Source organism: Pollachius pollachius (assembly GCF_949987615.1).
Source record: "Pollachius pollachius genome assembly, chromosome: 2".
NCBI lineage: Eukaryota > Metazoa > Chordata > Actinopteri > Gadiformes > Gadidae > Pollachius > Pollachius pollachius.
In genome coordinates this window covers 25096788-25120337 of record NC_136935.1, presented here as the reverse complement: position 1 = coordinate 25120337, position 23550 = coordinate 25096788, and the positions used below count along the sequence as shown (strand labels likewise).

General features: G+C 45.8%; 2 protein-coding genes across 2 annotated transcripts in view; both read right to left on the bottom strand.

Moving 5' to 3' along the window:
* Nucleotides 1–779: 779 nt before the first annotated feature.
* Nucleotides 780–18138, bottom strand: nol11 (nucleolar protein 11; the record flags this gene model as incomplete). The annotated part of the gene is made up of 18 exons (XM_079758817.1): nucleotides 780–1442; nucleotides 3189–3296; nucleotides 3406–3498; nucleotides 4062–4140; nucleotides 4586–4777; nucleotides 5078–5203; nucleotides 5307–5491; nucleotides 5777–5839; nucleotides 5967–6052; nucleotides 8905–9028; nucleotides 9419–9495; nucleotides 12621–12827; nucleotides 13232–13385; nucleotides 13865–13922; nucleotides 16324–16472; nucleotides 17129–17185; nucleotides 17430–17543; nucleotides 17992–18138. The coding sequence occupies 18 exons, from the start codon at nucleotides 18136–18138 to the stop codon at nucleotides 1329–1331; spliced, it is 2133 nt and encodes a 710-aa protein (XP_079614943.1). The 3' UTR covers nucleotides 780–1328.
* Nucleotides 18139–18317: 179 nt separating this feature from the next.
* LOC307091822 (cytoplasmic phosphatidylinositol transfer protein 1-like) overlaps nucleotides 18318–23550 on the bottom strand; it is a 92654-nt gene continuing 87421 nt past the window's right edge. The window contains exon 9 of the mRNA XM_079758638.1: nucleotides 18318–22158. Coding sequence (XP_079614764.1) covers nucleotides 21761–22158 — 398 coding nt within the window. The 3' untranslated portion in view covers nucleotides 18318–21760. The remainder of the gene's footprint in view (nucleotides 22159–23550) is intronic.

Genomic DNA, 23550 nt, shown 5'->3' with positions numbered 1-23550 from the left:
AAATATATCTGGCATTCAGTAGGCCAATGATGTGGTAAAGTGTGTAAAGTATGACCAAGTGTTCTTTCTGTTCAATAGATTGAACTTTATCAATCCCCTGTAGGAGAAATTTGTTAATGTTTGTCCCTATAGAACAATAATGGTAAAAAAATAAATACAAAACATGACGGTAACTCAAAGTCAAACTGTCCAATCTGAAGGCTCTACTTAACCACTCCCCCTACTCACTTCCACCAATGCAAAGCGAACAGAACTGAGTGTGGAACTACTGGGCGTAGCCTAACTAGTTTGTAAACGACCCAGAGGAACGCAACTCAAATACAATGTGAACATGTAAGAGGCTTTAATAAAATTCCGGACGATTTTGAAATTCCATTTTTTGTGTCTCAAAAAGAGGGCATGTCCGGGCAAAAGAGAGCGTCTGGTCACCCTACGTACGGGGAACCCATTTGATTCCTACCTGTTCCACTGTTAAACTGGCGCAAATTGGTGGGTGCTATCCTGGTAATTTCTCTGCGTGAGAAATACGAAGTGTGACGTGTGAGCGTGTGCATGGGTTGAACTGCGTGTGTCTCACGCCGAATGCTTGAGAGCCCTGGATATTACATAAGTTAGTCAAGTGGAGGTCGTGCGTTGTCGTGGCCGAGTGGTTAAAAGACGATGTACTACAAATCCTTTGGGATCTTTCCGCGCAGGTTAGAATCCAGCCGACTACTGTCGTTTTGATTGGTCGATCAGGTTAAGATAAGATATACTTTATTCATCACAGCAGAGAAATTTAGGAAAATTTAAAATTACAATTATTTGTTTTAAAACAGCAAACCACATCTGTAAGAATTTGACATTCATACACATTTATAACAGGACCCAGCTTCAAAACAATACTACGACTACATATGACAATTTTCCCTTTTCAGTCCCTTGTGTTTCATCTAGTCTTATGGCTCTTGTGATTTACACAAAATATTTGAGTAATCACGCATCATTTGAAAAGGTAAACAAGGTATAGTTGCTTTGATTTGATCGTTACATGCTCATTTTTGACCAGGGATGAGATGCCCTGATTGGTCCAAAATCCTTTTTGGTTCAGGAAACCATGTTGGGTGAACAGCGTTGAGAAATTAAACAAGGGTACTTCTATTTATGGTTTAGTTTTGAAATTCTGCTCTCTTCCACTGGGTTCTCTCCATCAACAACTTTTGAACTTCAAAGGCTCAGCCAAATCCTCCTTTCCATGCACCTGGTCTAAATTAAGTATTGAACAGCAAGGAATGGAAAGCAGACATGAACAGTTTATTAAAAGAGAACCGAACAGATTTGAGGACGTTCTAGAAGATCTTGATGACCTGGATGCAGTACTGGCCCATCTCCTTCTGCTCCCTCAGGGTCTGGATCTCCTGCAGACTGCCCTCCAGCTTCCCAAGCTCAGAGCAGAATCTCACCTGGAGGGGAGAGACACCACATCCTTGCTAAAGATATCCATTGGCTCACATCTCCATGTCCCACGCACTTGAACCCTATTCTAGTGGATCACCTTCCTCATAGGAGGACTTGATTGACAATTTCAATTTCCCCCTAATATGCAGTCCTGGTATGAGCTGCCCCATTCATACATATTATATCAGTATTCATAGGCGTCAATGACGCTGGGGAGGAGCACCGACCAGTTTGTCAGGATTCATTTTGTACCCACCACTTGTTAAAAAAAGAAAAGAACATTGAGTTGAATTACTATGGATTATTACAGGGCTCTTCTCAATGCTGTAGACTGCTCCATTCACTTGCATGGGCCTTCCCAACGTTCAGCTGTCAATTTTTTATTTTTATTACACTGCTCTTCTCAATGCCGTGAAATGCTCACGTCCAGCATATTTGACCGCTGTCAAGGAAAGTGGATTATTTTGCATCTGATTCACGTCATCTGTATCACTCCGCAAGTAGTCTGGTAACTTATCAACCCCAGCGTATTCAGTTGCTAAGCGACTTCAACGACTGGCGAATTATTTCTCTGCTGATCAACACTACGAATGATAACAAATACATTGTAAAAAGAAACAGTGTGAAGTTATTTTTTCGTTTTGGCAAGTAGCCAATACTAATAATACAAATACTCTGGTTGGGATGCAATGATGAGTCATCAGACAATCAAGTCATTTTAGCCTGAATACATAGATTAAAAGCACCGGAGCAGGTTGCTAGTTCCATGGACAGTATCAGAGCGATAACCTGTTGAACTAAATGGATGTGGTAGGCTACACCATGGGATGCATCTGCAGACCACTTCTAAATGAATAAAGGTAAGACTTGATATTTATTACTTAAGATTTGCAGGTGCTGTGGTGAGGTCTTTTGTGTTTTTTGCACTCAAGTGGTCGGCTTTCTTAACTTGCAATTGATAGTCGATGGAGTCAGTCTCTTGTTGACAATGTGACTTTTGGTCATTCTTGCTTTGCTTGAATTCTGGAATAATTGTGGGGGGGGGGAGTGCATGAGTTTTGGTCAGAATGCCTGATATAGGCTAGATTGGATGGAATGCGTGTTGTGAACTGAGAACAGCCAGCTCATGATTTGATACAGCGTTCAGCTGTGCAACAAATATTTTTTTATTTTTCAATCTTGATGACTTGTAGTGCTGTGTGTAGCCACACGTTTGCCCCTTCTGAACTAAAACACGCAGTTCATTTCCTTTCTTAGCTCCTCTTATTTATGTTGGTAGCTTAGCCATGTCATGTCACATTGTCAACATTGGATACATGGAGCAGAAAATAGTGGGTCATATGTCTGATGCTTTTTGGAAACGTTTTCTTCATAAAACGTGCCAGACAGATTTTGTATACATTTTATTCATTAGTAATTAGCTACATGGGTATGCCCATGTAGTATGTATCTTTCAGAACCTTTCATTACCTACACTAAAGAGAGAGAAAAGAGTGCATCCTCATTGTACCCAGCACTTCCAAAAATGTTTATTACACATCTGCACACCTGGAATTGCAGTTCTACGCCCCGTATTTAAAAATGGGACCACAGCAGTATATCAGCCCATTACAACAGTGTTAACAGTAGTGTATAGTGCAACAGTGTTCTGGGAAATTGGACCCGTTTTTCAAACTTGGCTTTCATTTGTTCGACTAGGGGTTCATATCACAGCCACCTTCCCACCGATGGGTAGGGGAGGGTTAGGTTACCTGGGATCTGACGAAGATGTGGAGGTTCACCAGTAGGCCTCTTGCCTCGGGGGTCATCACCAGCACTGTGAAGTGGGCGTCCAGCAGCAGGCACACCCAGTCCATGATCTACACTCACGGGGCAGAACTAACTCTTAGTCGGCTCACCTCCTGCAACAGCGTTCTGCCATCTAAAAGCCAGATCTGTTTTTATGAATATTATTCCATTGGTACAGACCTGGGTCAGAGTGGGCGCTCTTGACTTGTCCCCTTGCTCGAACGAGTCTTGTGAATACTGCAAGTAGAGGAAGTGCAGGTACTGGAGAAACAGCTGGGAGGGAATGAGAGGACATCATTAAACCATGGATGTCAATACTTGCCTCAGATTGTAAAGCAAAAGAATAATTAATCCCAACGATCATTGACACACTGGATTCATTGATGGTCCAGCTAGACACTAGGAGGTCAGCGGAGGGAGACGAGAATCCATTAAACCAGAGAAACAACCACAACGAGAATGACAAACTGCCTGAGCTGCAACTTGTCACTGAATGATGGTGAGTTTAACATTTGATAAATGAACCAGACGTATCCATAAAGGAAAGTTATCAGCTCCAGCCATCTTTTCAGAAAAGCTCTGGCTCAGAGTGAAAGAAAGATTGGTAGGTTCTAGAGTTCATATAGAACCGGTTCTGGATTACAAATCAAAAGGACATAAGGGAGTACAGCTTCAAACATCTTCATATATTTAAAATCCTGAGAAGAGAATCATGGAAAAAGTCAGACTATGGTGGTCCTTGTTTCCATTGGTCCATTGGAGGACCAGCCCTGACCAATGAGGCCAATGCACTGTGTCTGGTGGAACTCTCAACAGGGTTCAGAAGAAGAGCTCACCATGAGCTGTTGAGGAGAGAGGTCCTTGAGATGTGGGAGCAGGAAGGCGTCGCTGTAGGGCGTCTGGAGGACCTCGTTACTGCAGGGGGTCGTTAAGAACGCTTCGACACTCAGGACTTCCTCTGCTCTTCGCTCCAAGGCAGGTCTATAGGCATCTCTTCACTATGCTGTATGAAACCCATACATGTTCCCGACATGGATAAATAAATATTCAGTATCTTCAATGCTTGGGACAGATGTGAAGTTCTAAAAACGTCACCATCTTTTATAGAAAACTTAAGAACTGTATTTAGAGACAAAAAAAGGTTTTCATTAGCTAGCTCAATCTGTCAGTGTGGCCCACCAACACAGCTGGTAACACATTGACCAGATATCTACATGTATGCGTGGACAGAAAGACACCCCAGTGAACCAGCAGATGTCTCCACATTCTTGGACCATGTTTACTTCAAGAAGCTTCTGATAAAGATAGTATTTGGCAATATGGCAGAGTTTTAAACCAATCTTTAGCTGTGAGAGGATACAGAAGGACAGCCTTGTGAACTCCTAGAGGGCAGGTTTGGATTGATGCGCTGAAGGTCTTCTCTGGGTCAGGTCCTCCTCCCGTGGAGGTGAAGCCGTTCAGCTCAATGCCCCTTTGAGGGGCGGAGTCTGTCTCCATAAAGGACAGGCTGCTGGGCTCCAGGCCGGCGGTCTGCACCTCAGCCTCGGGGGCGCTAGACACAGAGACCCTTAGTACCATCATGTTACCAACCAGTGTTAACAGGAATATAAGAGCCTTTTTCATTCGACCAGTGGCCTGGGAACATGAATATTAGAGACATTATTGATTCCAATAATACAACTCAAATCCAACTAGAGACACAGCTCCATAGGGAGGATGTTATTGTATGGCACAAGTGACAGTGTCCGTGAAATAAGGTGCTATTGCTTCACTCTGTTCACCAGGTGTCCCTGGGACTTTTTTCTCACCCACCCACACCCACCTCGTAGAATGGGGGCTTCTTAGAGGTTACCTGAGAAAGGTTTTGAGGCAACAGCAGGTGATGTTCTCAGGGACGTCTGGGAAGGCCTGCAGGCAGAGCTGAGCCAGGAGGTAGTCCCTCTTCTCCAGGGCCAGCAGCAGCAGCTCGGGGCACATGCTAAAAAGCGACAGCATTTACCTTTTCATTTCCATTTTCTGTCAACATTCGTGAGGTCCTCACAGTCTTACCCCGGTCCTGGACCTGGAGCCGTGGTACCGACCTGTGACAGAGGCAGCCAGTGCGCACTAGCGCGGCCAGACCGCTGGCCGGGTAGAAGGGGGGGTCGGTGGAGCTCCGGGACACCAGGCTGCAGGCCAGCTGACCTAGCCACGGATGGAGGACCTGGGGGTCCGCACGGGAGAGGAGGGCCTCCACCTCCCTCTGTACCGCCTCCACCGTCGCTGTCTGCACAAACACTCCATGAGGACCGGCCCGCCCAATCTTATTCCAAAGCACTCACCCTCATTTCTCATTTTAAATGAGAGCTCTGGTAATATGTTATATCACAATAATAAGTCATACTAGTCATATTATTAATAGACTTCATCGAGTGTACATTTCCTCATAATCAAGTTATGATGTGCTTTCAAACTAAAATGTCTACTGAAGCGAGTTATGCAAACTCCATGTGAAGTTTGCATAACAGATGAGGTTACTTTAGTCTTTTTAAACTGCCGGAGCCATCCTTACCTCCACCAGCCCCAGGACGTGGTCCGCTGGCCCAGCAGAGGATGCTTGGACCGGTTTTGCTTTCTACATCCCAAGAAAACATTAAGGAGCATTATTCATTTGTTCCTGAGATCTGTCCACCATAGTACCCTAATGTCTTTTCACAAGCAACCGACAGGTGCATGTTGCGGCTCTAAAAGTGGGGCCTCACAGGTTGGGATGATTCGATGGGGTCAGAAGGCGTTCTCCCATCTAGGAGAGAGCTCCAGGAGGGAATGCAGGCCGGCGCTCTGGAGTCTGAGGCAAAAAACGAGGAAATAAGAGTATATATATGTATATATATATATACAGTGGGGCAAAAAAGTATTTAGTCAGCCACCAATTGTGCAAGTTCTCCCACTTAAAAAGATGAGAGAGGCCTGTAATTTTCATCATAGGTATACCTCAGCTATGAGAGACAAAATGAAAAAAAAAAATCTAGAAAATCACATTGTCTGATTTTAGAATTTATTTAAGAATTTATTTGCAAATTATGGTGGAAAATAAGTATTTGGTCAATAACAAAAAGGTAATCTCAATACTTTGTTACATGCCCTTTGTTGGCAATGACAGAGGTCAAACGTTTTCTGTAAGTCTTTACAAGGTTTTCACACACTGCTGCTGGTATTTTGGCCCATTCCTCCATGCAGATCTCCTCTAGAGCAGTGATGTTTTTGGGCCTTCGCTGGGCAACACAGACTTTCAACTCCCTCCAAAGATTTTCTATGGGGTTGAGATCTGGAGACTGGCTAGGCCACTCCAGGACCTTGAAATGCTTCTTACGAAGCCACTCCTTCGTTGCCCGGGCGGTGTGTTTGGGGTCATTGTCATGCTGAAAGACCCAGCCACGTTTCATCTTCAGTGCCCTTGCTGATGGAAGGAGGTTTTCACTCAAAATCTCACGATACATGGCCCCATTCTTTCTTTCCGTCATACGGATCAGACGTCCTGGTCCCTTGGCAGAAAAACAGCCCCAAAGCATGATGTTTCCAACCCCATGCTTCACTGTAGGTATGGTGTTCTTTGGATGCAACTCAGCATTCTTTCTCCTCCAAACACAACGAGTTGAGTTTTTACCAAAAAGTTCTATTTTGGTTTCATCTGACTATATGACATTCTCCCAATCCTGTTCTGGATCATCCAAATGCTCTCTAGCAAACTTCAAACGGGCCCGGACATGCACTGGCTTTAGCAGGGGGACACGTCTGGCACTGCAGGATTTGAGTCCCTGGCGGCGTAGTGTGTTAGTGATGGTAGCCTTTGTTACTTTGGTCCCAGCTCTCTGGAGGTCATTCACTAGGTCCCCCCGTGTGGTTCTGGGATTTTTGTTCACCGTTCTTGTGATCATTTTGACCCCACAGGGTGAGATCTTGCGTGGAGCCCCAGATCGAGGGAGATTATCAGTGGTCTTGTATGTATTCCATTTCCTAATAATTGCTCCCACAGTTGATTTCTTCACACCAAGCTGCTTACCTATTGCAGATTCAGACTTCCCAGCCTGGTGCAGGTCTACAATTGTGTTTCTGGTGTCCTTTGACAGCTCTTTGGTCTTGGCCATAGTGGAGTTTGGAGTGTGACTGTTTGAGGTTGTGGACAGGTGTCTTTTATACTGATAAGGAGTTCAAACAGGTGCCATTAATACAGGTAAACAGCCTCTTAAAGAAGAATAAGTTAGAGGTCTGTGACAGCCAGAAATCTTGCTGGTTTGTAGGTGACCAAATACTTATTTTCTACCATAATTTGCAAATAAATTCTTAAAAAAAAATCAGACAATGTGATTTTCTGGATTTTTCTTTTTTTCATTTTGTCTCTCATAGCTGAGGTTTACCTATGATGAAAATTACAGGCCTCTCTCGTCTTTTTAAGTGGGAGAACTTGCACAATTGGTAGCTGACTAAATACTTTTTTGCCCCACTGTATATATATTGACTACCAAGAGTGTGTTTATAGAGCTGGAAGGCACAGCGGTAGACCTGAACTGGGCTGTGCTCTGCTTTTAACCGTTACAATGGTTAACAGCCATTTTTGTTAAGTTACTCAGCTTCTCTTTTCACAGTTTAGCAAAGGTATCCCCTGCTTGTTACGACATTAATCATCCTGAGGTCTGGAGCCACGCAGGCCTCAATGAGGTTGCATGGTTGAGCCTCTCTGGAGGCATGAGTGAGAGGCTGAGTCACATAGACCCTATGAGGCTTGAGTGGCTCCAGAGAGGCTCAGCCACTCATGAGGGGAATTCATGGGGTCTGCATGGCTTCAGACTCCATGATGTCTGCATTGCTCCAGACCCCATCAGGGGTCTGCAGATCTAACGTCCAGCAGCAGAAGCACCCAGAAGCATCAGCAGAGATGAAAGAAAAAACGCTACGAAATGAAAATACACTTGACACACAGAACAGCCAAACATAAAACACATCAATTGTATGTTATTTTGTGTTGTGTACACACTTAATGTGTTTGAATGAATGTTTGAGTTTTTGAGCAATCTGCACAAAAAAAATCCCCCTTGGCACAAATCTACTTGTACACAAGACATGGATGTACAGTACACCTTGCTGTGCCTCAAGGGGACATTGAGTCGGACAAAGCTGAATCATCACCTGTTACGTTCCCATGTATTTGTGGGATTTTGGTTTTCCCTTCCTGTTTTTTCTTTGCCCTCAATTTTTAGCAATCCTGACTGGCTCATTGGTGGAGGCTTACTAACGAGGGCCAAGCCACTGCTTAAAAGGCCTCATCAGATCAACCTGGTAGCTGAATGCTCCATCCAGCCGAATGCTTGTATGTAACATGCACCATGTGCATGTTCCCTGCCTGTTGGTTGGTTCCCTGCCTGTTAGTTTTGTTCAGTGCCAATGGTCACTGTTTGAATTCTTTAGGTGCTGGTAGAGGTGAGTGGCCTTTTGTTTGGTGTCCCATTTTTCTCCTGTTTTTGGCAATTAGTAAGCTAGGCTTACCCTAAGTATTTCTTTTTAATAAGAGAGTTTGATTAAGGTAAGTCCGTTATGTTTGTTATTTTGGCCCAGACTCACCCTGACGTATAACTTTTGTAATTGATATTCTTTTTACAATAAATATTTCTGTTAACTTAGACTAGTGGGTCATAACATCACCTCTGCTGCCAGCATGCTTCAGCTTCCCCAGGGCAGCGGCCAGGGAAGAGGTGGGACACTCGTAGGGAATCACCGTCAGACTCCTTCCGTGGGGAATGAACAACTTGCCAGCGTAACTCCACAGCTGAACCAGGGACAGAGAACAAGAACACAACCCAAACCTGAGAATGGATACTCATACACGAGACTGAGAAATCCTCCTACATTCAGAGAGAGTGAGTGAGGTAGGTTTGGAGAACAAGACTGTGGTCTGGTCTGCACAGTCGAGAGCTGAGGTTCTACCAAACAGTCACTCAGCACCATCCAGCCGAGAGTTCACTTGAGCAGCAGACAGGTCACCTGACCAGCTGACGGCCAGTTTAAAGCTGCACTAGAAGGACTTTGGTTTGATTCAGTATTTGATTGCCAGTCATGAAGATCCTAAGTATCCTTTATTGTCCTGAAGAACAGGATTTCCTCAATTTCCTTTTCTTTATACGTTCTATGAAATGTGCTTAATAAAAAAGGTTCCTACCTGTCCATAGACTTTGCCTGGAATTTCCATCCCAGCCTGGAGAGTCTGGAAGTTGGTATTCCAGATGCAAAGGAAGTCTGGGAAATCAAATGGACATGTAGATTTAAGACTTGTCAAAACTCAAAGTATAAAGTAATAGCATAACAAATAAATGTATGCAAAGTTATGTAACATTACGTGGATCAAGATGCAAAGATTGAACAGCTATTATTCAAGTATGAAAGCCCATTAGTGAAACGGGCTGTGGAGAAGCCTTCGGTTGGTTGCTCTCCATCAACAGTGGGGAGAACAAGTATTTGATACACTGCCGATTTTGCAAGTTTTCCCACTTAGAAAGCATGTAGAAGTCTATCATTTTTTATCATATGTACTCTTCAACTGTGAGTGACGGAATCTAAAACAAAAAAACAGAAAATCACATTGTATGATTTTTAAGTAATTAATTTGCATTTTATTGCATGACATAAGTATTTGATACATCAGAAAAGCAGAACTTAATATTTGGTACAGAAACCTTTGTTTGCAATTACAGAGATCATACGTTTCCTGTAGTTCTTGACCAAGTTTGCACACAATGCAGCAGGTATTTTGGCCCACTCCTCCATACAGACCGTCTCCAGATCCTTCAGGTTTCGGGGCTCTCGCTGGGCAATACAGACTTTCAGCTCCCTCCAAAGATGTTCTATTGGGTTCAGGTCTGGAGACTGGCTAGGCCACTCCAGGACCTTGAGATGCTTCTTATGGAGCCACTCCTTAGTTGCCCTGGCTGTGTGTTTCGGGTCGTTGTCATGCTGGAAGACCCAGCCACGACCCATCTTCAATGCTCTTACTGAGGGAAGGAGGTTGTTGGCCAAGATCTCGCGATACATGGCCCCATCCATCCTCCCCTCAATACAGTGCAGTCGTCCTGTCCCCTTTGCAGAAAAGCATCCCCAAAGAATGATGTTTCCACCTCCATGCTTCACGGTTGGGATGGTGTTCTTCGGGTTGTACTCATCCTTCTTCTTCCTCCAAACACGGCGAGTGGAGTTTAGACCAAAAAGCTCTATTTTTGTCTCATCAGACCACATGACCATCTCCCATTCCTCCTCTTGATCATCCAGATGGTCATTGGCAAACTTCAGACGAGCCTGGACATCCGCTGGCTTGAGCAGGGGGACCTTGCGTGCACTGCAGGATTTTAATCCATGATGGCGTCGTGTGTTACTAATGGTTCTATTTGAGACTGTGGTCCCAGCTCTCTTCAGGTCATTGACCAGGTCCTGCCGTGTAGTTCTGGGCTGATCCCTCACCTTCCTCATGATCGTTGACGCCCCACGAGGTGAGATCTTGCATGGAGCCCCAGACCGAGGGAGATTGACCGTCATCTTGAACTTCTTCCATTTTCTAATAATTGCGCCAACAGTTGTTGCCTTCTCACCAAGGTGCTTGCCTATTGTCCTGTAGCCCATCCCAGCCTTGTGCAGGTCTACAATTTTATCCCTGATGTCCTTACACAGCTCTCTGGTCTTGGCCATTGTGGAGAGGTTGGAGTCTGTTTGATTGAGTGTGTGGACAGGTGTCTTTTATACAGGTAACAAGTTCAAAAAGGTGTAGTTAATTAGATTTACATTTAGGGCATTTAGCAGACGCTTTTATCCAAAGCGACTTACAATAAGTGCATTTGTTACAATAAGTACATTTGTCATAAGAAGTGAAACAATATATCGCTGTCGGTACAGTAAAGATGTTCATAGAACCAAGTGCAAGTATTACAATCGCTAGGCTAACCCATTCCCCGTGTAAAGCAATGATAGCAGCTACTGTAGATGCTACACAATTAAGTACCTTGAATAAGTGCAATGTACAAGTGCCAGGACGTACAACATTCAATGGTGGCTGTGCATTGGTTTCTATGCAGAGTCGAGGTGAACTCTGAACAGGTGAGTTTTGAGTCTTTTGCGGAAGCTGGTGAGCGACTCTGCGATCCTGAGATCGGTAGGGAGCTCGTTCCACCACTGAGGTCCCAAAACAGAGAAAAGTTGTGACTTCGCTGATCGACCTTTGCTTGCTCTTAGCGATGGCGGTACCAGACGTCCAGCTGAGGTAGTTGAGCGGAGGGATCGAGCTGGGGTGTGTGGCTTTACTAATGCTTGGAGGTAGGCAGGGGCAGTTCCATCGACTGCCTTGTATGCCAGTACCATCATCTTGAATCTGATGCGAGCTATTACAGGGAGCCAGTGGAGGTCCCGGAAGAGGGGGGTTACATGTGAGAACTTTGGTAGGTTGAACACGAGGCGCGCTGCCGCATTCTGGATGCGCTGCAAGGGTTTAATCGCAGAGGCAGGGAGTCCAGCCAGGAGCGAGTTGCAGTAGTCGAGGCGGGAGATGACCAGTGATTGGACTAGAAGCTGAGCTGCTTCCCTAGTGAGGAAGGGCCGGATCCTGCGGATGTTGTAAAGTGCAAATCTGCAGGATCGGGCCACCGCAGTGATGTTTGCGGTGCAGCATAACTGATTGTCCAACACAGTTAATACAGGTAATGAGTGGAGAACAGGAGAGCTTCTTAAAGAATAACTAACAGGTCTGTGAGAGCCGGAATTCTTACTGGTTTGTAGGTGATCAAGTACTTATGTCATGCAATAAAATGCAAATTAATTAATTTAATCATACGATGTGATTTTCTGGATTTTTGTTTTAGATTCCGTCTCTCACAGTTGAAGTGTACCTATGATGAATATTACAGACCTCTACATGCTTTGTAAGTGGGAAAACCTGAAAAATCGGCAGTATACCAAATACTTGTTCTCCCCACTGTATATGTATCACTCTCCTGCTCGCTCTCTTCATCTCTCTCTAATCTTACCTAGAAGATATAAGGGCTGTAATTTGAGTGTAACCACAGCCATCCGTCAGCCTCAGTGAGTGAAATGCTCTATGATGTGTTTCTAGAGACCACCTGCCTCTGTGTGAGCCCATCTCAATTGTAGACAGCAGGGCGTCTCAATCAATCAATCTTGCGGATGGTCAAGAAACCAAACTATTGCTTTTAATTTTCTAAAACTTTGAGCATTACCCACCTCATGACGTGAACATCCTCAGGAAAGCAAAACTACCGCTCTCCTGCTGTCTCTCAATCATATCATTTATATGTAATATAACTGTAATGTCACATAATGTATATATAACTGTTCTATTGTGTAAGGTACGGAGGAGTGTTTACTGGTGCCGGGTCCGGCCGCAGGGTGGGGGGCCCCCACCACGGCCACGTGGCAGTTGTCCAGGTAGACGGCGGAGGCAGCCTCCAGCAGGGCCCCCCCAACATGCAGGCCCAGCAGCTGGGTCCGGGGCAGAGGGGCAACACCCCCTGGGGGCAGGGCAGGTGGCCCACGCACCGACACCAGGCTCTGGTAGACGTGGCCGTCGGGGTCTGGGGAGGGAAAAAGAGGGGTTTCACTATAGGGGAGGGGCTTCATTAGAAGGGGAGGGGCTTGTATTGTTCATGCACAGAAATAACCATAGTCTTCGTCTTAAAGCAAAGGACTCGTTTCACCTCACAGAACACAAGGAGAACTAGGACGTATTAGTGCTGTTCTCCAGGAGCAGAACAAACACACGCCTGGATGGTTTGGCTAGGGTAAGACTCTGCTGGGATGGACTACTTTGAATGCAAATACAAAAACATTGGATTGGGCTTCAGTAAAAATACGGTGGGGAGCATTTCTAGCATTTGGAATCTATTTACAAGTGCGGTATATTCTAACCCTCGATGTCAAACTGTCAATATGAAGCACAACACCATGTAGTGTTCACCACGAGGCCCCGGGCCCTTACACAGACACAGGAGGCGGATGTGGCCCTCCTGGTAACAGGCGGAGTAGCTGAGAGGGGCCTGGGCCTCTTTGGGGGCTGGCCCCTGTGGCTCCAGGTTGAACTTCTGTAGGCTGTTGGGTTTCAGTCTCTGCACGTACAGGAAATGACAGCCGTTCTGTGGGAGACGATCACAGCCAATCAGGGCCGTCATCTAGTGAAACTAACGTTTTTCACAAATTAATTTGGTGAACACCTACAACAGAAAAGATGTGGAGCAGAAACGAGATCGCGTAAATGCAGTAGAGGGGGAAAGATAGAACAAACGGAGTACGATTTTGGGGTTCATTTTAATCATACTAAAAAAGTAATGATCATTCCAGGAATGTGACTTGTTTCAAGTCCTGTCCCGGTTTAGCACTGTCATAAGGCGGACACCTGGGTTGTTAAATCCTCAGGACTGGGGAGGACGTCTTGTTCTCTGTGGTTAAGGTCTGTGTTACAGAGCTCACTTAGCATAAAGAGATTTTATGCACAATACTACCAAGATAGTACTGTAGCATTTTGAGGTCATTAAGTGGATGTAAAGTGCGTTATAAATAAAATGTATTATTATTATTATTATTATTATTATGATTAAATAGGAAATGCAATCACCTGGTCTGTTGTGAAGATGACAAAATGCTGCGTCTCTGCTGCTACGGTAGCACTCCACCTAGCCAACCACAAGAGAAGAAATCACCAGAATGTCAACAAACATACTCCTTTTAGTGAATGCAAAACTATTGTTTACAAGGCTGACTTAAAATCCGGCGACTTCGGACACATCTAGCCGGTACGGTTGCTTCCTTGCATAACTTCCTCCACAGATACAAAGAAGTATTGTCCCTCCAAATCAGAGGTCCCTTGGTGGAAGGGTCCCCCCACCAGCACCACCTTCAGTACGTTTACATGCACAGCTTAATCCGATTAAGGCCATAGTTCGACTATGCTCTTCAATCAGACAACTGCAATTGTCAGAGTAAACATGGCGGTGAGAAAATCGATTCATTTGCCGAAGCATTTCTTTCCCCGGTATGATAGGTGGCGCTGTGCCCATTTCAACTATTGGTAATAGAGCCACCGGTTGACCTCTTTACGTCACTAGCAACAACAAACTCAGGCGGCCGCAGCATTCGAGAAAGATGTTTTCAGTAGACAGCTGTCAGTTCACTTCGGGTCCATGTAATTTCTCCGACGCTCCATTGTTCTGACCTCTCGGTCGTATGCGGACCCCTCCGGCGGCGGAGCAGCGGAAGGAGTCCAGCCGGAGGAGTCTGCATACGACCGAGAGGACGGAACAATGGAGCGTCGGAGAAATTGACCTGAAGTGAACTGACAGCTGTCCCGCATACGACAACAATCCCTGTCTCCTCTATGTCACGTTTCAATATGGACTTCAGAGTCAAGCCAAAGTGCCGACGCTCCATTGTTCTGACCCCTCGGTCGTATGCAGACTCCTCCGGCGGCGGCGGAGCAACTCCTCCGGCGGCGGCGGAGCAGCTCCTCCGGGAGTCCACATACAGCAACAATCCCTTTCTCCTCTCCTCTACGCGTTTCAATATGGATTTCAGAGAGTCAAAGCCAAACCCCAATTTTTTCTCCACAATGGCCGAGATAACCCTCACTACGAGTCTTTACTTGTTGCTGAAGTACCAGAGAGTTGGAAAACCTGACGCATATTCATAATATCAGAGAATATCCCAGTCAGTTTGGCCACGGCGCAATGAATGATTAAAGATTGTAAAAAAACATTTATTTTGACAGATGTGCCCGAAGTTACTACTTTACAACCTCGTTGATGACCAACATTTAGAAAGACATGTACTTTTAATTCAGCCTTGGGCGAAATCTAAGTGTTACACCTTTCCTGCTGTCAGCTCCTAGACCGTAGTTGAGGAGCACAGGAGAGACGTTCCCTCCAGGGCCGATGTTCTCTTGGGGGTAACACCCTTCACTTTGACCGGCAGTTGGTCTGCTTATAGGTCGGAATGAGGCGGCCACCGATTATTGACAGGCTGGGTACTTTATTCGTAGTTCCACTAACTTAACAGTACACGTCGTTTGCAGACACAACCGGACTCGTTCATCACTAAACTGACCCGCGCAACTGCTCACTCTCCACGCTCATCCACTCACACACACTGCCATTCTCGCGCACACACATACGCTACTCTCGTAACAGAAGCGTAGTGTGTACTGAATGCATGTTGATACACTTCTTATAGGGAGTAACTACATTGGCACGACACCGGCTTCCTCCATCTTCTTCGCCACCTTTTTAAATAATTGCTGTCTCTCGTTTTCCGACGGCGACAACAACATGACTATCGTCTCCTTATACTTCCGGATAATGGCCCCCTGGTGCTCACCAGCATGTGCAGAACGCAAAATCTGATTCCATGCGATCCGACCCGATACATGCACGCTTAATTCAACTAACAATCGAATAATCTAGGTGTCTTAATTCGACTATGAGTAACTTGATTTGATTCGATTATAGTGTCACCAAGGTGTATACATGCATCTTAATAATCCAATCATAGTTGGACAAACCCAATAATTCGATTTTCTTGAGTGTCATGTAAACGCACTGCTTTTCTACATGAGGACCACAGCTGATCAGTGCGGCCATGCCTCTCTTTTCTAGCGGATTTAAAATGTATTTTCTAGTTATGTTTGCAGACAGACCCTCTGAGGGGCTGTGAACGGGTTCCTCCAAAGACGATGACAATGCATCATCTCAGACTGCATCATGAGATTACTAAATTAAAACCCTTTACCATCTCTTGATTCTATATTGAAACACAGAGTTTGCTTATTGATGAATTTATGTACTCTTGTTATTCTCTCCCTCTTTTTTGGGTTGTGACTTCATTGTTGAATGCACTTCTAGCACTTGCAAGAACAAGAGCATCAGCTAAATAAATGTTGAATAAATTGTATTATTACTTTGGATCAGCTTAATATATATAATGACACTTGTGAAAGGGTCTAGCTCTTACACCCATCTGGACAGAAACAACATGACGACCCCCGGCCCTATTGATGGGGATGAGAGGAGGCTGGGCACCGACCTGATGTTCTCCTCCTGGCCAAGAACCTCGTCTATGGGCTGCTGGGGGGCAGCAAGGACATCGTCCAGGAGCCTGACCGCTCCTCGCACAAACAACACGAACAGACCTCCCCCTGGGACAGCGTGGACCCTCCACACGTTGGCGGACAGCTGGGCACAGACACACACACCATTTATGTATTGCTATCCACTAATTGTTCATGATGTACATTGACCATCCGTGTTTTTGAAGCCCGCTGTCAAACATGAGGCGCCTCAGGCCCCACCCACATGGGCGAAAACTATATTATCCACTCTTGTTATCCTTGGCAGCGTTTCAGGAATATCTCCGCAAAGGCAGAGCATGCGTATCAAGCCTGTATACAAACATACAGTCAAGGAGGAAAAAGCAGTTGTTAAACCTTGTAGATTGAACAGAAAATACTTTTCAATGTACAGTTAGTTATTACATTTACCAAGGGGCTGTATTTAAAGCTACAAAAATAATAAAAATCTAACAAAACAAATTAGGCAGAAATCTAACATTCCACCTGGTGGGGGGGGGGGGGGGGGGGGGGGGAGATGACTTCATCGTTTGCGTGTCTGGCGTCCACACCAATCCCAACACGAAAATGCATGGGGCCATTTTCTCTTTTTCACCCTGGGACCTGGTTTCAGAAAAGTGCATTGGCACTGGCAGGCACCGAAAATGCCGGTTCCGTCTGGACGGTCGGCGCAAGACTTGTGTTTTTACACAAAAATCGTTTCCGTGTGGACGGGGCCTCAGATTAGACTAGTAGAGAGGTTCACTGAACTGTTCCACTCACCGTCGCTTTAAATGCTTTGTCTAACAGCAGGTCTTCTGCCTTCCAAACCCGGATCACCTAAAGCATGGAGAACATTTGAACAAAGTGGACCATCTCTCTCTCATACCAGTTATAAACTAAACTATTTCCTGGGTAACCAGCCCACGGTGGTCATCAGAAAAAAAAAAAAGGTAATGTTTTATACATGCCCTGCATACGCATTTCAGGTTTTTAACAGCAGTCCTAGGATTATTGTTTGAAGGTTATAGCCAAGCTAGTCTTCACTTCTGTGTGAATAACTAAAACACACACGACGATTTACCTTTCCGTCTGAAACGCTCACATACTCCTTGGTCCCGGCGTTGTACACCGCAGGACACGACAGACTCTGTCCTTGTTTGAGGGTCCAGCTCCCCAGGGGCTTCTGGTCGGACACCTGAGGAGACCAGAGAGGACTCAAAATGGGTACATGGTCTGAGGAGACCGAGAGGACGTCCGAATAGGTACATGGTCTGAGGAGACAGATTCGACGTCCACTCGGAATGGGGACATGGTATAAAACTATCCTACAGTATTCCGCTGCACCTAGCTCCCGGTAGACAGAAGATTTTATTTGCGTTACATTAATTCATGATTGGTTAGGGTTAGAGTAGCTGTTTCTTCAGCCTGATTACTGGAGATCTACTTGGTCCATCTTTACATTCCTGCTCTTCCATTCAATGGAGAATCATTGATTCGTTGTGTGGCTAGTTAAAACTCAACACATGTTGCGGAGTGTGTGTGTGGGTGGTTCACATCGCTGATGTAGGGTTAGTTTTGTGGTTAGTTAAACTCAACACATGTGAGGTTGGTTTCTGAGTGCGGCTGGTCGGGCATCGTCTTACCTTATATAGGGTGACCGATCTGGTTGAATCGGTGACAACAACATGATCAATGTCGCTATCTACTTCAATTCCATTAATTCCTGAAACGAGTGAATTGGGAGTTTTGAGCAGAGCGCACAACGTGTAGCCCTCATACAGCGCCGCCATGCTGCACGAGAAGACGTCTGCTTACAGTCTCGCGAGAGTTCGCTAAAACAATGGGTCCCGCTGAAGAGCAGTTCCTACTTGCTTGAAGACGACAGCGCCATGCTAGTCGGCATGGGGAATGACACCTTCTAACCTGCCCCATACAAACATTCGGAGAACAAATTAAACACAGACAATCATCATAGCAAGTTTATTTTAATTATTCACTTCAGAAAAAAGTGAATAAATAATTACATCAAATAACAGAGTGGACCTCAAAGAGCAGTAAAAATATAACAAAAAAACATTAATAGAGTGGAAGAACTCAAGCAGCGGAACAAGGACTTCATTAAGCAGGGTCAGGGGATGGAGAGAGCACACCACCAAACACAATGTGGTCCTCTAACCCAGAGAAACAGCTTCCTTTAGGAGCACACCACCAAACAAACTGATCCACCAAACAAAGACACATGGAGGTCTGGTGCCTCTGAAGCAACATGTTCAATCATATTCAAAACTAAACAAAGATACATGGGCGGCCTGGTGCCTATGAATGTTAAATCATATTCAACACAGACGCTGTGAAAACATAAGATCCATTTTTAAGATGTTAAGTCTACAAATCAATCTGTAATATTCCATATGGTCAGCATTAGCCCGCCGGAGGGGTCAAAAGTCTCACTGCTACAGCAAAGAAATTAAGCCCCACCTTGAGGGTGGAGGAATTCAAAGAGCCCTATAGCATCAGGCCTCCATCCTCATCTGGAACACCTGGTGAAGATTAATCCTGATGTTCTGCTGATTATCTAAATTATCTAACACCAGCCAACTACTGGACGGAGCTGGTTGATCCCAGATCACAGCACGTTAAAAAGTATTTTCTTTCAATAGCTCACATATGTTTCCCTGGATTTCTATTGTTCCTGAAAGGAGATATCTGCACCAACATAATAACACATGTGAAGGCTCTATTCATATGACGTCTCTCGACAAAATGAAGAACCAGAGGCAAGAGCTTCATTCACAACATTCACAGCTCTAGTCTGGTATATAACAGCACATTGTTTATACAAATGAATTAGTACATCTGTGGAAAAAGTAAATCACCCTCTTGTTGGAATCATACTCTTCAAAGACTGCAGATAAAAAAAAAACTTTACTTAAAGAATTCCTTCATTGTCAAATAACGTGTTACAGATTCAAATTGCTGTCTGTATGACCCTTTGAGAAGAAGCCCATCAAAAGGCAGTGATGGTGGAAAGTCTGATGCTGGATATGAAGGGTAAGAGCGGAACCCAGCACTGGGGGCCAGGGGGGCCCATTGGAATATCAGACAGAAACACACAGAAAAACAACAGAACACCAGATCCACCACCAAGTGTGTCTTGGCAGCAGACATATATAAGGAGGTTTTATACTGTATCATATACTGTGAGAGCCATTCCAGACCCTGCATGCGGAGGCTCTGCATGGAGAGACCTCGAGCTGGGTCACTGCATGCTTACATTTCACCCACAATTCATCTTGCATGTTATACAAAAAGAAGACTACAAATCCACACATTTGCTTCCTTTATATATATTTGCATCAGCAGCCGCCTCCAGCCTGAGACTGTATACCTGCTTTGTAGGCGTCAAATAACACGTGGATATGGTTGGTTTTAAACATTCCATGCAGCATACGGAAAACCCTGAAGAATAATCAGAGAAGTTGTTTTCTTGAGAACAGCCTTGTGCGTTCACTCTTGCTGTGCAGAGCGATGCTAGAGAGGAGGACTTCAGGGACCAGCAACAGATTGGCTCACAAATTCATGCACCGATACTTGAAGTACATCTCCCGGCATTTCTCTAAACCCAACGCTCTCGCTGCTCGCCACTGAGCCGGCCTGAGGACAGAAGCCCCCAGCCTGCCACTGAGCCGACCTGAGGGCAGAAGCCCCACAGCCTGCCACTGAGCCGACCTGAGGGCAGAAGCCCCACAGCCTGCCACTGAGCCGACCTGAGGGCAGAAGCCCCACAGCCCGCCGCTGAGCCAACCTGAGGGAAGAAGTCCCCCAGCCCTCGTTCCCAGACCACCACTCACTGGTGGTCCACATCCTACTCACAACATGGTCGTTGTTATTCCTACACGACAAGAGCAGGGTGGGATTGACATCTTATAAACTTTGATTTGCTTTTACTTAACATTTTTTACATGAGATAAGTAAGTAACTATAACAAATAGTCAAGTAACTACAACTATAACACCACAAGTTGAAACATCAAATAAAACAGCAATCAAACCTAACCTATGTAGTCTTGATTGATCTATTTCCTATGGTTGCTAATGTACGGTATAAACGTTGGTTCAGTATGCTTGTTTAGTACACATAACCAGCGGATCATCCGTGGTGGCCTAGAAAACATTTCTAGCAATAACTATCAAGGAGAGAGAATATCTCCATAATTCCTGCCTGGTTAGGGCGTGAGTCAGGTAGTGATTGATAGTCCTGAGCTCAGTGAGTGATCCTGAAGCTGAGACTAAACAGAGGAGGACACAGCAGGGGGGAGAGGAGACTGAACATATCCACAAGTTTCCACCGCCCTGTGATGCTTTGCGCCAATTGTGGGCTTCACCACTGGTTACTACAAGATCGATGTAAACAATCGCCGTCTGTCATTCATTCATTACAATGTGGGAACACAACCTCACCGAGTTAAAAAATGGCAATATAATTATACCTTTGCCCTCCGCAGTTACTGTATGGGAAGACAAAGTAAAAAAATGGCGAACACTCTGCTTTTTTTTCCGGCTTGTGATCAAAACATTCAGATTTCAACCAATTATTTAGTTTTGTCCGGTTGTAAGTACATCCTCGAACGGCACACGTTGTTCCCAAGCTTTTTAAAGCCATCATTTTATTCAGCGACAGAGCGACTATATACAGTGATGTGATTAGCCTGCCAGCTGATCAGGTGCAGTGGGCAGCCGAAGTGTGGCCCACGAACGTTTCCTCAGAAACCACCCCAGGAAACTTGTGGATAGAGGAGGAAACAGCATGAGGGAGTGGAGAGTGAACATATAGAGGAGGACACAGCATGGCTCATATCCTACTCTAGGACTCGTTCACAGACCTAAATATTTCTTCATGGCATTTTGTAGGGAAACTAATCCAGCAGATTTATTATTGTAGCCAACAACATGAACAGCATTGTGTTGTCAAGACATTAAGAAAACTACTTTGATAAACATACGAACAAGAAAGGAACACAGAGGAGTCGCACAAAATGACCCAACGGACGGAGAACGGTTGATTCTGTTTGATTTCATTGGTGGATGTAACAGTAAACAACAAATCTGATTAAATTCCCAGGAAGAGGATGAAAGAGAGGACGCTGGGAGGTGTAGGATCTTGGAAGTGTGTTTGGGTGTGTGTGTGTGTGTGTGTGTGTGTGTGTGTGTGTGTGTGTGTGTGTGTGTGTGTGTGTGTGTGTGTGTGTGTGGGTGTGTGTGTGTGTGTGTGTGTGTTTATAAACAGCAATAAGACGGAGAGCTGGGAGGCCTTGGCACTGTCATGAGAAGAGGACTGGTCTCATGTGGTTACTAAGAACACAGGGCGGGTCACGGGTGGAGCTGGGTTGAGGAGGAGCAGCCTAGTCCTCTCCTAGCTGCGTCTGATCCCAGCTGGGGGACGGGGCTGCGTTGGGGGGGGCAGGTCTGGTCCAGCGTCCTGGGGGTCCTGGGCGTCCCAACCGGGGCGGGAGAGGGGGAGAGTCTGGGGGGCATCCTGGGGGTCCTGGGCATCCTGAGGGTCCCCAGCGGGACGGGGGAGGGTCAGGGTCTCTGGGGCGGACTTCTTGCGGGGGCGGTCCTTGGAGACGGAGAGGAAGTCGGGAGCGTCTGAGCACACAGGGGTGGCGGGAGCGCTGGCGGGCCCAGCCAGGCTGCAGGAGGAAAGGGGGGTCTCGCTGACGGAGATGGTGGGCGGGAACATCCCGATCTTTTGGTTGGTGGCCTGCTGAATGGTGCGCTCATACTCCCTCACCTCGTCCATGGTCATGTCTGGGGAGGAACACAAGGTGAGTCTCCTACTCCAGACAGGAGATAGCCATTACTCTTATCTAAAGACATTACAGAAAACCCCTTCAAACTCAACCCAAAGTGAAACACACTAGACAACAGCAGTAAGGCTGCCAGTACTAAGGTCAGGGAAGCTAACAATTCATTTTAAAATCTGACACATCAAGCTATCAAATCTAACGGTTCCCTCGAGATGTAATCAAACTCCCTACTGGCCCTACATCATTGTCCCTACAATGATGCAAGCCAGGTTTGGGAAACGTGAGCACATTGTGGGTGAGTCACCAAACGGCTTGGACCCGAGAGGAGATGGAGTCAAAGAAAACAATGAAATTCATAATGGACCTGTATGTCATCCGGGGGAGATGGGTTTGTTATGGAATGCTCTTGCTGCTCATTGCAAACTTTATTGTTGGTTTTCTCATGCATTTGTCTCTCGTACTCCCGCACGTCATCCAGAGTCATATCTGGAAGGAGGAAGGGGGCACAGGCTGGTGACTCCGACATTGATGCAGGGGGTCAGGGTGGAGGAGCGGGCCTGAGAGGGTTCAGAGGGCCTGACCGGGTCAGAAAATGCTCTTAGCGTGGCAGAGAATGGGTAGGACACAGTTCGTCCCAGTTCATCCCAGTTCCTTCCAAGCCGGGAGCGGAAGAGGGAAGGATGGAAAGAAAGGAAAGAGGATATGATGCCATCCAGATCCGGAGCATGAAAGGAGATGATTACTAGCAGATCCAAGAGGGGGGGATTGATCGGGGGGAACAGGGAAGGAGGGAGGACTCATTCCCAGGGAAAGAAAGTTCTGAGTACCAAGTCAGGTGACCCATCGGATACGAGGAGAGAGAAAATTAAAGACAGAAGTACATTCATCATGGCGAGTAAATCAATGTCATGTCATCAAGGTACTCTGCATGCAGTGCAGCTGGAACAAAAAGCTTTGGTGGCAGGCATACAACTAAACAGAGCTTTCCAAGGCCCACCCAAGAGAGGCGGGTTGCTGCCACGAGTACTAGAGGGCTTCAGCCTTCAGCAACAGCATGCAGCGCCTGGACCAGGATGCTCAGAACCGCTCTGATCCATCCACTGCACTGATGCTGACCAATAAGAGGCTGTGGCAGTCAGCCAGCATCACAGCGGTCCTAACAGAGGACTCAGCAAGATGTGGTTGGCTACAGTCTTCACAGGCTAGGCTAGCTCCATGAGGGTCATGGCACCAGGGGGTTGTATATTTCAAAACTGACAAATGGAACAAATAGCACCAATAGAACATTTTAGATTGACCAATCCCTTCAAGTAAACTGCAACAGAGAGTTATTGCTGGTAATGGTAATGTGTAATTCTGGTAATGATTGCCTCAAATGAGTCAAGTGAAGCTC